At 42.3% G+C, this 14,042-nt stretch overlaps 1 protein-coding gene across 1 annotated transcript in view; it reads left to right on the top strand.

Annotated features, from left to right (window-relative positions):
• Positions 1-5,404: 5,404 nt before the first annotated feature.
• pou6f2 (POU class 6 homeobox 2) overlaps positions 5,405-14,042 on the top strand; it is a gene marked incomplete at its 3' end in the record, with an annotated part of 107,902 nt that continues 99,264 nt past the window's right edge. Inside the window, exon 1 of the mRNA XM_080544307.1 lies at positions 5,405-5,606. Within this exon, the coding sequence (XP_080400433.1) occupies positions 5,411-5,606 (196 nt within the window). The 5' untranslated portion in view covers positions 5,405-5,410. The remainder of the gene's footprint in view (positions 5,607-14,042) is intronic.

The raw sequence follows: 14,042 nt of genomic DNA, 5'->3' as shown, positions 1-14,042 counted from the left end.
GTCATATTAACGGTAGGCTAAATATGAAAGACTGGTTTATTTCTGTGAGACAGTAGGACAGTAACAGGTGACAGTAACTTGTTTTTCTTTCAGAGTCTCAGACACATCGATGATTCAATACCGTTGCAAGATAGCTGTTGTGTCTCCAATAATACAGGGTTCCTTTGAAAATGGAACACTGGAAAGTTTAAACAACAACTGACTATCAGAATTAAACAATATCAATATAGGCTATGCAAAGTGAAAATGTTCTACAGCAACATGTGACATAAGTATCGATAAACATATGAAATCCAATTAAGAAGTATACTCTACTCTATCTAAAGTCACACAGTATTTTTGACACGCCTACATCTGCATGCATTTATATTTAGAGGTATTAGATAAATATTATATTATATTTCAAGTACAAATTAACGAGCTGGACACTGCTGTTGGACACTACTAGTGCATCGGTCTCAGAACAGGACTGTGTGTTACATTGGTGACAGGGGGTGCAGTGTGTTTCCTTACCCATAGGGGGAGACAAACATCATCTCTCACACGGTGCTTTAGAGTAGAGGTACTGGGGCATCTATCTGTCTCTTGGTTTAAGGAGAACTTAAAAAGGGAACATTATCCTTATACTATATGTGTTAGTGACATCACTCATCTATATGAAACATAATAGACATTTGTTTTATATTTACCGTTATTGTTAAACATTTGGTTGTTGTAATTTGGTTCTCAAGTCAACTTATCTCTGTATTTCTGTTATTTACAAGCTGTTGTTGTTTCTACAGATGCTACTCAGACCTCAGGGCAAGCCATCAAATACAGGAAGTGTACCAACAACTTCCTTGACAGAAGGATGTTCACCACTGAAGGGGATGTACGGAAATTCATTTTGATATAAATGTAAACATCTTTCATCTTTCATCCGGCTGAAAATATGTTTTCTTCTTATAAACGTCCATGAAAAGTGACATTGGCTTTGTAATGAAATCATTGTCATATTGAATCAGTCTACATTTATGTCTGTCAGATACTTCAGTGTAATAACTTTGAAATGGCCATTCTGAAGGAACAGAAAACTCTCAACAAATGTTTTTATTATCACTAATTCAAATGTATGTAAAATAACATTACACTTATGATTATGATTATTATGATGACGATGATGATGATTATTGTTATTGTTATTATTATTATTATTATTATTGTTATCAATATTCTTATTATGGTTATTATTGTTATGATTGCTATTATTATTATTATTATTATTATTATCGTTATTATTATTATGCGTATTATGCTTATTATGCTTATTATTATTATCATTATTATTCTTACTATTAATATTACTATTGTTATTATTATTATTATTATCATTATGGTTATTATTGTCTCTGGTGTATTATAATTGATCATGATCATAATTCTCCTTCAGTGTCCTGAGGAGCCTTGAGTGTGAGCAGAGCAGAGCTCAGTGGTCCGAGGCAGAAGCCCCTTTGCCCTGGGGCCTCGTGGGACGGCGCCTGGAAGACCATTAGCTATTAGCATGGATATCTGATGAGCGCTGAGGGCTCTGGCTGACCACGACTCCACGGCCGCCGGGGGTGGGGAGGGGTGGGAGGGGTGAGAGTCGAGTGCTTTTCCCTGTTACTGCGATGTGGCCAGGGGGAGTAAGGCAAGCCCTCTCCCCCCCCAATCACCCCACTCCACCCCTGAACCCCCTCCCCCTCCCCCCTCACACACACACACACGGACACACAGAGACACACACGGACACACACACAGACACACACACACACACACACTCAAACACACTCAGACACACGCACACAGTCACACACACGCACACAGTCACACACACACACACACACACACGGACACACCCAATTTCCCACAAACAGTCCCCAATCTGGCTAAAGAAGTGCATCTAGAGGCCCCTTTTTAAACCAGGTAATTAACAGCTCTGGAGGAAGGCAGCAGAGAGAGACAGCGACACCGTAGCCATGATGTCCCCCAGCCTCGGAGGCCCGGGGAAGAAGATTAGAGCCGTGATCTCATTCCCAGCACTTGTTTAGAGTCTGTCAGGAAGAGGAATGCCAGTATTAGAGGTGCCGCCACCCTCCTGATATGATGAAATAAGGGGAAAAGAAGAGAAGAGAGATGGGAGGACCGGACAGAGAGGTAGGACCCTGCCCCTTCTCTAAAGTGTCAGTTGCTTCTTATTCATTCTATTTTTCATCGTAGGTAGGGTAGAGGGGGGGGAAAAGATTCCCTTTTTCTCCCTTTCTTTTTCCCACGTTTTCCCCGACAAAAGCCACAGCTTTTCTCTTCTTTTTTTCGTTCCTTTTTTTTTTTTTGTATTATATGTCATTACATTGTGAAACGAGAGGAAATTCCAGAGCCCGTCGCCTTGCGCCGTGCGCCTCTCGCCACCACTGTCCCTCCGAGCTTTCAAACAGTCAACAGACTGTGAAGAATAAATAATAAAAAACTATTGATTATTTTGATGACTGCAAGAATCAATTAGGTATTAATTTTGCCCTCCAGTGGACCTATCAAGTGCCTCAAAGGAGAAGAGGTGGGAGATGGAGGGGGTGGGAGATGGGGAGATGGGGGGGAGATGGAGGGATGTCGGGAGGGGAGGGTTGAGACCTAAATGCATGCAGAGTGAGGCCCGGTTCTCAGACAGAGGGGAAAATGTGTTTACCTCGCCGGAGAGGCCGGAGAGGAGAAGTGCATTGATGCGCAGAGCAGAGCAGTCCCCCATATTTAAGTGCTCCTGCAAATGAAACCCTGATGACAAGCCAACATTGTTACCAGGGATATGAGTATTGACCAGCCCCGTCGCCTCACCTTTCAGTGGCAGCTTAAACTATTTATATTGATTAACATTTCCATAGATTATCATGTGTCGTATCAAGTAGGGGCCGATGTCTCCCCCCAGATGAGGAGCGCATTAAAAAAGCCCCTCCGGCCAGGAACTCATCGACCACCACCGCGGTTGGTTGGTTGGTTGGGGGGGGGGGGGGGGGGGGTTGGGGGTGGTGGTGGGGTGGACGGCCGTAGAAGCAAGACTGACTCCCCCCTTTTTTCTTCTTCTTCTCCCTCTCTTCTCTCCATTCACACTGGTCACCTGTCCTCCTCTCCACAGACCAGCTTAGGCAGCAGCAGTCGTCTTCTTCTTCTTCTTCTTCTTCTTCTCCTCCATAAATAAGGAAGAAGGGACACACTGAGGGGACACAGTTTTTTTTTTTTACCCTCCTCCTTTACTGCTCCTCTTCTGCTGTTCTCTGTGTCTCAGAGGAGGGAAGGAAGGTGGGAACAGTGTCTGAGGAAGACACAAGAGAGAGAGAGAGAGAGAGAGAGAGAGAGAGAGAGGACATTAGAGTGAGAGTGGGGAGGGAGAGAAAGAGAGAGAGAGAGAGAGAGAGAGAGAGGGGGACATTAGAGTGAGAGTGGGGAGGGAGAGAAAGAGAGAGAGAGAGAGAGAGAGAGAGAGAGAGAGAGAGAGAGAGAGAGAGAGAGAGAGAGAGAGTCGAGGTGACATCTCCAAGTGCTTGTCTTGGGAGGCAACCTCAGGCTTGAACCCACCGTGGCTATTCAGAGGCGTCAAGGTCGAGGGGACTGTCTCTGGGTTTTGTAGCAGGCATGCACTAGCTGGTTTCGGCTCAGTAGCGGGGCATGTTCTAACCCGTTTCGGGTTCTCAGATTTTTCGGACATTCGGAAGATTCCTTTTTTTTAACCTATTTTTTTTTTCTTGTTATATTGTTGGAGCTTAATTTTGGTAAGTATGCAGTTTTGTGTCTTTTGTGTATTTTCTTCTTGGTTGTGTCATTCGGTGCACTTCTATGTAGTTGCGTATAGATAATGCGTGCAGAATCTTCATTATTTTGTGTTTACACATTACTTCATATGCCAAGTGACTGTCTGTCATGAAAATATAATCCATCTATCTTATGCTAGTTTTAGTTTTGAGGGACGTACAAAATATAAAATTCAGCTTTTTTTTTTTTTTTTGCATCAATAAGGTGTCTTCAACTATACTTACTGATCACTTTATTAGGAACACTATACTAATACTCGATAGAACCTTAATTTTACTCTTAAAACAGCCTAAATTCTTCATGGCATTGATTCCACAAGATGGAAAGTTGGAAACATTCTTTGAGATTCTGGTCCATGATGACATGATTGCATCACGCAATTCCTGCAGATTTTATTCAGGTGGGCTTTCAACCTGTGAACCTCAAAGGTGTTCTAGTGGATTCAGATCCGGTGACTGGGAAGGCCGCTGAAGAACACTGAACTCATTGTCATGTTCATGAAACCAGTTTGAGACGACTTTTCTCTTTGTGACACGGTGCGTTATCATGCTGGAAGTAGCCATTAGAAGATGGTACATTGTGGCCATGAAGGGATGCTCATGGTCAACAACAATACTCAAGTAGGCTGTGGCATTCAAGCGATGATTGATTGGTGTTAACGTGCCCAAAGTGTGCCAAGAAAACATTCCCCACACCATTACACCCCCTGAACGAATGAGAAGGTGTAACGGTGTTCCTAATAAAGTGTTCAGTGAGTGTATTCCTACTCAGATTGGAGGCCTTCCTCATTAGCTGCTGTTGCCTCTTGAGTCCAACGCATACTCTTGCCATTTGACTTCTTTGCTCATAGAACATCATTGATGTTTCACACTTAATGAAAACCGATTGAATTATTTATGTAGATTTTTAACTGCGCAACATCCGCATTTTGTTTTATCCCTTTTTAACTTACAACACGCAGATTTAAATGTCTAGGCATTGCGTCCCTGCGTGTCTCTGTCATGATTCACGGTGACAGGCGTGTTATGTGTGTATTAACGAGCCCTGGGAGAGGTGAGAGGCACCTTTAACGCCGTAGGGTGTAACGGCAACGCCACGCGATCCGTAACAGCTCCTCACCAGGGCTGCAGCCAGCAACACTGTATCACAGGAACAGCACCAGACTCTGATAAAAGAGAGAGAGAGAGAGCTGGATAGAGAGAGGAGGAGGAGGGAGAGAGAGAGAGAGAGAGAGAGAGAGAGAGAGAGAGGGAGGGAGAAGGAAGGAGAGTGATGAGTGAGCGATAGAGAGGGGGGAGAAACAGGGGCAGAGGAGTAGAGGAGGGAGAGAGAGTGAAGGAAGGGAAGGGAGGGGAGAGGAGGGGGGTTAGACGTTAGACAGTAGACAGGGAGAAACAAGCCCAGTGCTCAGAGAGAAAGTGAGACGGCAGTGAGAGAAGGAAGGAAGGAGGCACATCTAAAAAGCACCACGTTTGTTTGTTTCTCTCTCTCTCTCTCTCTCTCTCTCTACTCTACTCTCTCTCACCCTCCCTACCTCCCGACCTACCTACCTACCTGGGCTCCCCTGCGGCTCCCCGTCCTCCAGGATCCCATGATTACAGGGCAGCTGAGCAAGCCGCTGCTGCTCTCCCTGCGCAGCCCGATGAGCGTGGCGGAGCTCCGGGGGGCGGCGGAGGACAGAGCGGCGGACACGGCCAGCCCGGACAGCGAGCTCAACGACGAGCCCCTGCTCTTGTCCTCCGAGGCCACGGACAGGGAGGACTCTCCCAACAAGCTCCTCTATGGCGGTGAGTCCCTCCCTCCACAGGACACACAACAGACACATGTTCTAGTGCGCTCCGTCGTTGTTGAGAAACTGTATCGGCTGGCGGGTTTATGATGTGTGGTTAGTGGGTTGTTGGGGTGGTGAGAGTGTAGGGTTGGGGAGAACAGGTGTAGGAGCAGATGCTGGAGGAGTGTCGTTAGAGGAAAGTTAAGTTGAAGTGCGGTGGAGGGGAGGAGGCTGGGTGAGGTAATTGGGTCGTCAGAGTTTGAGTAATGCTGCCGTGATGTTGGGAAAGTAGTTTGATCGAGCTTTCAGGTGTGACAGGGTGTTTTGTGTTGTGTTCTCGTGCCTTCGTGATTTTTCTTCTGGTTGGACAAAATGTGAACTAATTATGTAAAAACTAATAGACACTGTGATATTTAGAGTTTTTTTTTAATGTATTCATTGATTTTCCCACGCATGTTTAGAAGTCTCTTTGTGGTATTTTTTCCAAGTAAATGTTTGATGTGTGAACATCACAGTCAAGTGAACATGTCAAATGTCACACTGGAGTTGTTCAGGTAATTGCATCTTGAAGTGTGCCTCTAAGCGTTTACAAATTAGTGTTGGTATGGTTTACATAGGTTGGATTGGTGTGACAGATGTACATAATGTGTGGAAAGAAAAGTGACACTTTTCTGAATTTATTTAGAAATGGAGCATCCATGCTGTCTTACATTTGGAGGCTTGAGTTGTGTGTGTGTGTGTGTGTGTGTGTGTGTGTGTGTGTGTGTGTGTGTGTGTGTGTGTGTGTGTGTGGTATAGTTAAGATAACATCTTCCTCTCATGTATTATATGAGACGTGTGACAACGTTGTGTCAGATTCTAGAACAGAGTAAGCTCTATGTCTAATAATGTTTTATAGTTGTATATATATATATATATATATATACAGTATATACAGTATATGTATATATGTAGTGGTTTAGTGATTCTCATCTAAAGCTTTATAATGAATGAGAGTGGAGGTATCCTGGCTTTTAGTTTGGGACAGAAATATCATTGTGTCTCATAAGGTATTGGCAATATTTGGTCTTCATAATATTATTTTCAAATGATATATCAAATGTGTTATTAGGGGATTTAAATCTTTTAAGAATTATTGCAAATATAGAAGAGTAATTCATATGTATTTGATATATTATAATGTAATTATAAACCATGTGTATAATGTATGATATCTAATACCTAATCAGCATAAATCACAATATAATGTCATTGACAATTTAGAAATGTAGTTATGGTAACTGTTATTCTGGAAACATCCATGCACATTCCATAATGACAATATAATAGACATTCTAATTGATCCAATCATTGCAAATTATTTTGATTAGACTAAATTACAGGACACGTTGAGTCTATTTCCCTCACCACATTTGAGTCTTAATCCATCTCCCTAAGTGAATAAATGTGCTTTGATGAGATAATTCACTCATTCATGTAGTCTAATGTAATCATAGGCCATAGTTGATGAATCAATACTGTAGATTTAATGAGATTATCACGTTTCTTCACTGTAATGAAAATATAAAGGTCATGATGCCTAATATGGACTATGATAACATTTTAATGTAGTCTCAAAATAAAAGGTTATACAGAACGTCAATCACGTTTTATTAAACCTGTTTTGGATTTAGACATATTCCTTTTTAGTTGAAGAATTGGCAATTCATTAATGATGGCATGAAATAATCTGAGAGTACAAAGTCAGTACAATAATAATAAATGTAATAATAAATTCAATACCTCACTCACATCACATATGCTGTGTAGTACTTACGGTACCAACCTATTCTAAACATTTTCACATATATTACTGAAATGTATTCATTATAAATAAGGTTGCTAAAATATATGTTTTCAAATATAGTCAAGAGTAAATATTGGTACAGCACCATACAAGATACAACATCATATATTTGGTTTCTCTCAGGCTTTGCAATTTGAATATGTTTAGATCAGATTCATTGATAGAAATTATACCTGCCTTCTTCTGGTCTGAAGTATACTTTTGTACAATGTTGACATACTGATATAATGTTTTTTTTTTTTTACACAACATAGCTAGTTTGTGGTCTTGGTGTGAGTAAATAATGCATGGAGCTGTGTGTCTGGTCTATTTAAGACAACATTTTACACAGCGTTTTCATCAAAGCCTATTTCATGCTACAGTACACATAGGTAATGTAGCTATGTTACTTATGTGAAATATCTGAACATGCTTGAAATTAGTCTCTTCCCTCCCTCAGACATGGAGGAGGTAATCTCATGGGCCCATCGGTGGAAAAGGTGCTTTTATAAAGACTGAATGTTGGTACATTTCATGACTCCTCTCCTCTCATGATTAAAGACTTGTAATTTGCCTTCAGTTAAAGTATGCTTGTGCAGAGAGGTAGAGGTGTTTTTGAGAGGTAACTTTAAGATTATATTGTCTATTTGTTAGCTTTGTTTTATGATTTCCTAATTGTCCTAGGCTAATTGTTCCAGGCTAATTGTTTAATTGTTATATGCTAATTGTTCTAGGCTAATTGTTCCAGGCTAATTGTTATATGCTAATTGTTCCAGGCTAATTGTTCCAGGCTAATTGTTCTACTATGCTAATTGTTCCAGGCAAATTGTTCTATGCTAATTGTTCCAGGCTAATTCTACTATGCTAATTGTTCCAGGCTAATTGTTCTACTATGCTAATTGTTCCAGGCTAATTGTTCTACTATGCTAATTGTTCTAGGCTAATTGTGCAGGCTAATTGTTCTGGGTTAATTGTTCCAGGCTAATTGTTCTACTATGCTAATTGTTCCAGGCTAAATGTTCCAGGCTAATTGTTCCAGGCTAATTGTTCTAGGCTAATTGTTCTAGGCCTAATTAAAAAAGCATCAATCTGGGTGCTTTAGATATGTAATCCACCATCACACTGATGTTCCTGTGCTCGTCAATAAACAAGACTGATACATTATATTAATATCTTGAATACCATTCCTTCATTAACAATATTATTATTATTATTATTATTATTAAACACAACAATGATGTTAGTGTTCTTCTAACATAATAAACCCCAGGACATCGTTTCATAACCTCGACTGCTACAGCTGCTTCTATGACCACCTTTGAGAACAGTAAACCAACGCTGTACACACACAGCGACTATGAAGATAATAGTTCAGGGTTTTAAGTGACTGTGGTCACCGTATAGCCTTGCCCAGAATGCCTTTATGTGAGGTATGATGTGGGCTTTTTATGTGGTTTTGCAGGTACAAGGCGCCCTCGCATAATGTATCTCTGCCGTTGTGCCATTGGGTTATTATGTGGAGCTCCTGGAGCACATATTCTCTATAACATTATGATATTATACTGATCCTATACTGTACAGTATAGACATAAAGGTTAACTGTACGGTTTTGAATTAGTGCAAAAAAGCTGCCATACCGTTACTTCTTCTTCTTCTTCGTCTACTGAAGTGCTGACAGCAAAGCAATCCATTATGTTTTCACCTCAGTTTTCCTCTGGTGTCAAGTTCTCTTTCGCTATTGTTGTGACTCTCTCCCCCCGTGTGTGTCAGTTAAGAGGAGGGGGGGTGCGTCAAGCAGGTGTGTCAAACCTCCTACTGAGATGTACCGCGCTGCCAAGAGTTTGACGTTTCAGCAGGCTTTAGTACCGTAATGTAGAAGAAATACTACTACTAATAATAATAATACAGGCTGTGGTATTGTATTATGAAAATGCCAAAACAATGGGATCTTATCTGAGCTACTTATCTGTGATTATTGTGCGATACAATCTGGCAAAAACATAATTATCATCATTGTATAATCCGGACTAGTTTGTCTTTTTTTAGATGAATTCTAATGAGCAAGTAAGTGAAGCGATTTGCCCTCATTTAGTACTACTAACGTCTGTGACATCATCCATTGCTGGTGACAGACAGTGACTGGTGATTGGTTGTCTTTCTACACTGACCTGAAGTGAATTCCGAGAGCGTTAGTGCTCAGGAGTAGCACTGCTCTCAGAGGCCCGTGTGTTCGCACACAACCGTCCAAAAACATGCTGGTGTTTCTGTTAGACATACACACACACACACACACACACATACACACACGCACACACACACACAGTGTTACTGTTAGACATAAAAAGACGGGAGAAAAGCACTGGTTAGTGTTTTGGAATGAATAATACATCAGACAACAGCCATCCCCGTTATGATGAAGCCTAACAAGGCAGTATGAGGACAGGTGTGTGTGTGTGTGTGTGTCTCTGTGTGTCTCTGTGTGTCTCTGGGTGTGGGTGTGTGTGTGTGTGTGTCTGTGTCTGTGTACCCTACGGTAGTTGTGTGCAGTATTGTGTTTGTGCCCGTGTGTGTGTGTGTGTGTGTGTGTGTGTGTGTGTCTCTGTGTGTGTCTGTGTGTGTCTGTGTGTCTGTGTGTGTGCAGTATTGTGTTTGTGACTGTGTGTGGATTGGGACTAGACAACAAGGAAGCTGGGTAAGGCGATGGTATGCAGCCTGGAAGTATCCTACTTGGGTCTTACAGCAAAGTGCCACTTGGCAGATATGGAAATATATTATACATATATACATAGGAAATATATGTTGGGAGATATGTTCTCCAAAAATAATCATCAAGTCCTGATCGGATAAGGTTTCCAGATGTCAATGAAGTTATTTTTTGAAGGATATCCCTCGACTGTGATCTCCAACACAAAGGCCAGTGTGCTGTAACACGGTTGACGTACCAGTGTTACATTTCTTTAATGAGCGTCACCCTGGTTCTGCCTCCCCCCCGCCATCAGGTTTATCTGCTGTTGTTTTCTGTCTCTCTTTCGATGTTTATTTCTCTTTCTTTTTCCTTCTCTCTCTCTCTTACACACATACACACACACACACACACACACACACACACACACACACACACACACACACACGACCCACACAAACACACACACACACCCCACACAAACACACACACAGTTTCTCTCTCTCTCTCTCTCTTTCTCTCTCTCTCTCTTTTCATGTATTTCATCATAAATCCATAATAATTAAGAAAATCATTCAGAAGTTCATAATGAAATGCACATTTCTCAAAATGAAGGGATGATCACAGTGTTTTATCCTCATGGCATTGTCCTCGTATGTTCCATAAGTTGAGTAGATCTAAGATGCAGGACGTCATCCATAATGACCATTATTTTGTCTTTCACATGGGTGCCTCTCACCTTTGTTGTACATCCCACCATGGTGTGTTTTGGTAGAGGAGAAGGTCTAATGTTGAGATGTGGCTGGTCGCTGCTGCCCTGGTGTCTCTTGTGGGGCTGATGGAGGGATGGAGAGATGGGGGGATGGCATGGCTCTGCCTTGGCTGGTGGCTCTTCTGGGGAGATGGAGGGATGGAGAGATGGAGGGGTGGCATGGTGCTGCTCTGGTGTCTCTTGTGGAGGGATGGAGGGATGGCTCTGCTCTGGTGTCTCATGTGGAGAGATGGAGGGATGGCATGGCGCTGCCCTGGTGGCTCTTGTGGAGGGATGGAGGGATGGCATGGGTCTGCCCTGGTGTCTCATGTGGAGAGATGGAGGGATGGAGGGATGGCATGGCGCTGCCCTGGTGGCTCTTGTGGAGGGATGGAGGGATGGAGGGATGGCTCTGCCCTGGTGGCTCTTGTGGAGAGATGGAGGGATGGAGGGATGGCATGGGTCTGCCCTGGTGTCTGTTGTGGAGAGATGGAGGGATGGCATGGCTCTGCCCTGGTGTCCTGTGGGCTGATGGAGGGATGGAGTGATGGCATGGGTCTGCCCTGGTGTCTGTTGTGGAGAGATGGAGGGATGGAGGGATGGAGGGATGGCATGGCTCTGCTCATAGGCTGTGCCCCCGGGGGGTTCCTAAACAGGCTGGCAGGGCCCACTCTGGCCCTGGGAACCACCGCCGTGGAGACGTGGTAGTAGGACATAGAGACAGTCAGGAGATGTGGTACTACTGTAGATGGAGAGGTAAAGAGAAAGGGAAAGAGAGAGAGAGAGAGAGAGAGAGAGAGAGAGAGAGAGAGAGAGAGAGAGAGGGAGAAAGAGAGAGAGAGAGAGAGAGAGAGAGAGAGAGAGAGAGAGAGAGAGAGAGAGGGAGACAATATTATTGTTGCAAAAAGGTATAAAGAGAAGTGTGATTGTGTGATGTTATGCTATGCTATCTATGCTTGGTATTATGATCAATCTTAAACGTGGCTTATTATGAAGTATTATTAAGTGTGTTGCCACCATAGTTTCCTGTATGAAAAGGAGAAGAGTATAATACCCCTCTCTCTCTGTAATAATAATAATGTCTCTCTGTGGTCATAGAATCACCCTTTATTTCTTATCACGAAGGAAATCGTGAAGGAGAATTTCTTCTTTCTTGTTGTGTATTACCTTAATTATTTCCTGTGTGGGTGGTGACAATATAAAACATTAAACACTTGATTCAAACATGCACAATAACGGTTTATACACAAGCCCCAGTTGCTCTTGGAAATCTCCATGCAGCAGTCAACAAAAGCCCCTGTCCTTGGAGAGTGTGGGGCTGAAAGGGCCTTTATTCAGACGTGGAGGTGTGGAGCTGAAGAGTTTGAATGTTCAGAATTCACTGAGGATAATTTGTTAAACCGTAATTCCAGGGTTGAGAGGCAAGAGATGGAAATACCTGAAAGACTCAAAGAAAGGAAGCTCACGCGTCTCTCTCTCTCTCTCTCTCTCTCTCTCTCTCTCTCTCTGTCTCTCTCTCTCTCTCTCTCTCTCTCTCTCTCTGTCTCTCTCTGTCTCTCTCTCTCTCTCTCTGTGTCTCTGTCTCTCTCTCTCTCTCGGTCCCTCTCTCTCTCTCTCTCTCTCTCTCTCGGTCTCTCTCTCTCTATCTGATGGTGTCGATACAATACATACTGTACAGCGAGAGATATTGACATGGATGATCCGGTATTATACACTGCGATGTAGCATTCACTTTTAGCGTCAGTGGATTTGTGACAAGGAAAGGTTTCGTGAAAAAGCTCCCAGTAGATAAACAGCTCATGTACGAACTACGAAGTCAATGTACAGTATGGATTTGTTTTTGTTTTTCTTGTTTTGCTAGAAGGTTCCAGACGTTCTCATTCTGGTGAGCACTCTCAGAGCACTTCGAGCTGCAACGTTTGCAGGAAAAGCGCTATACGAATGAATGAATGAATGAATGAATGAATGAATGAATGAATGGTCTTTATTGTCATTGATATAGTACAGGTACCAAACAACGAAATTTGGGAGGGGGGGCTCCCCTGGTGCTAGGAAAGAAAAAAACAAAAAAAAACAAGAAGGGAAAGGGGCTGGTTTACATAAATAAAGGCTATGTACACTATCCACTATACTATACTGTACAAATAAAACACTGTGCTGTACTCTATGCTATGCTATACCTATTCTAACATTTCCTATTCTCTGCAACCTTATGTACCCTAGGGTTGTCATACAAATATATATATACAAATAAAAGTTGTTATTATTATTATTATTATTATTATTATTATTATTATTATTATTATTCTCTGCCACAATGTGTATGGGGTATAGAGCATTATGTGAGTGACTGGTGTTCACCTTCTGCACAGGAAGTGGGTTCTGATTTTGTTGTGGTTTTATTTGTCTTTCTACTCTCACGGTGCATGGCTTTATATAGGTGGTTAGCTTTAATAATAATCACTTTCATTTGTATGGCACTCTTCCTGCAAACGTTGCAGCTCAAAGTGCTTTAATCATTCTATAATCATAATTGAATGATTCAATAATTTAAAGGCAATATTAAAAAGATGGGTTTTTAAGTCTTGACTTGAACATAATTTGCTGAGGTTGCATCCCTAAAGTAAACTGGCAGTGCATTCCACAATTTCGGGTGCATAAAATGAGAACGCAGCCTCACCAAATCTCCTCGTTTTTGTAGCTGTGAGTACAGTATGTTTATAGCTATGACAATTTTGTTGTACTCGTACAATGACAATAAAGATCATTCATTCATTCATGACCTATAGAGCACCATTCAGGAAGGTCACTGGTTAGACACTGACAGTGGGGGTCATTGTTGTCTATCTCACCACGCCTCCACACACCCACCCACCCACGACACGCAGCTCACCTCACCGAGGGTTTTCTCTTTCCTTAAAAGCTAATTTCTCTGCTGCTTTTGTGCAAATACTCTTTCCACTCCAGCTATCAGCAAGCACGCAAAGGCAGGAGCCCCCTCTCAAAAAAAAACTGACAACACCACGCCCGGTGTTTATTCCTGGAGAAAAGTAGACATTAGGTGAAAAAAAAACGCTGTGGTTTACGAGGCCAACCAAACTCAACCTTTTTTTCTGTTTTGGATGTGTACCGTTTTCTGTTTTCCTCTTCTCAAGCAAATCTCTCCCCCCCCCCCCCCTTTTCAAACATCAAC

Source organism: Nansenia antarctica (assembly GCF_963989245.1).
Source record: "Nansenia antarctica genome assembly, chromosome: 13".
In the NCBI taxonomy this organism is placed as follows: Eukaryota; Metazoa; Chordata; class Actinopteri; order Argentiniformes; family Microstomatidae; genus Nansenia; species Nansenia antarctica.
This window is presented reverse-complemented; position numbering and strand designations above follow the sequence as displayed.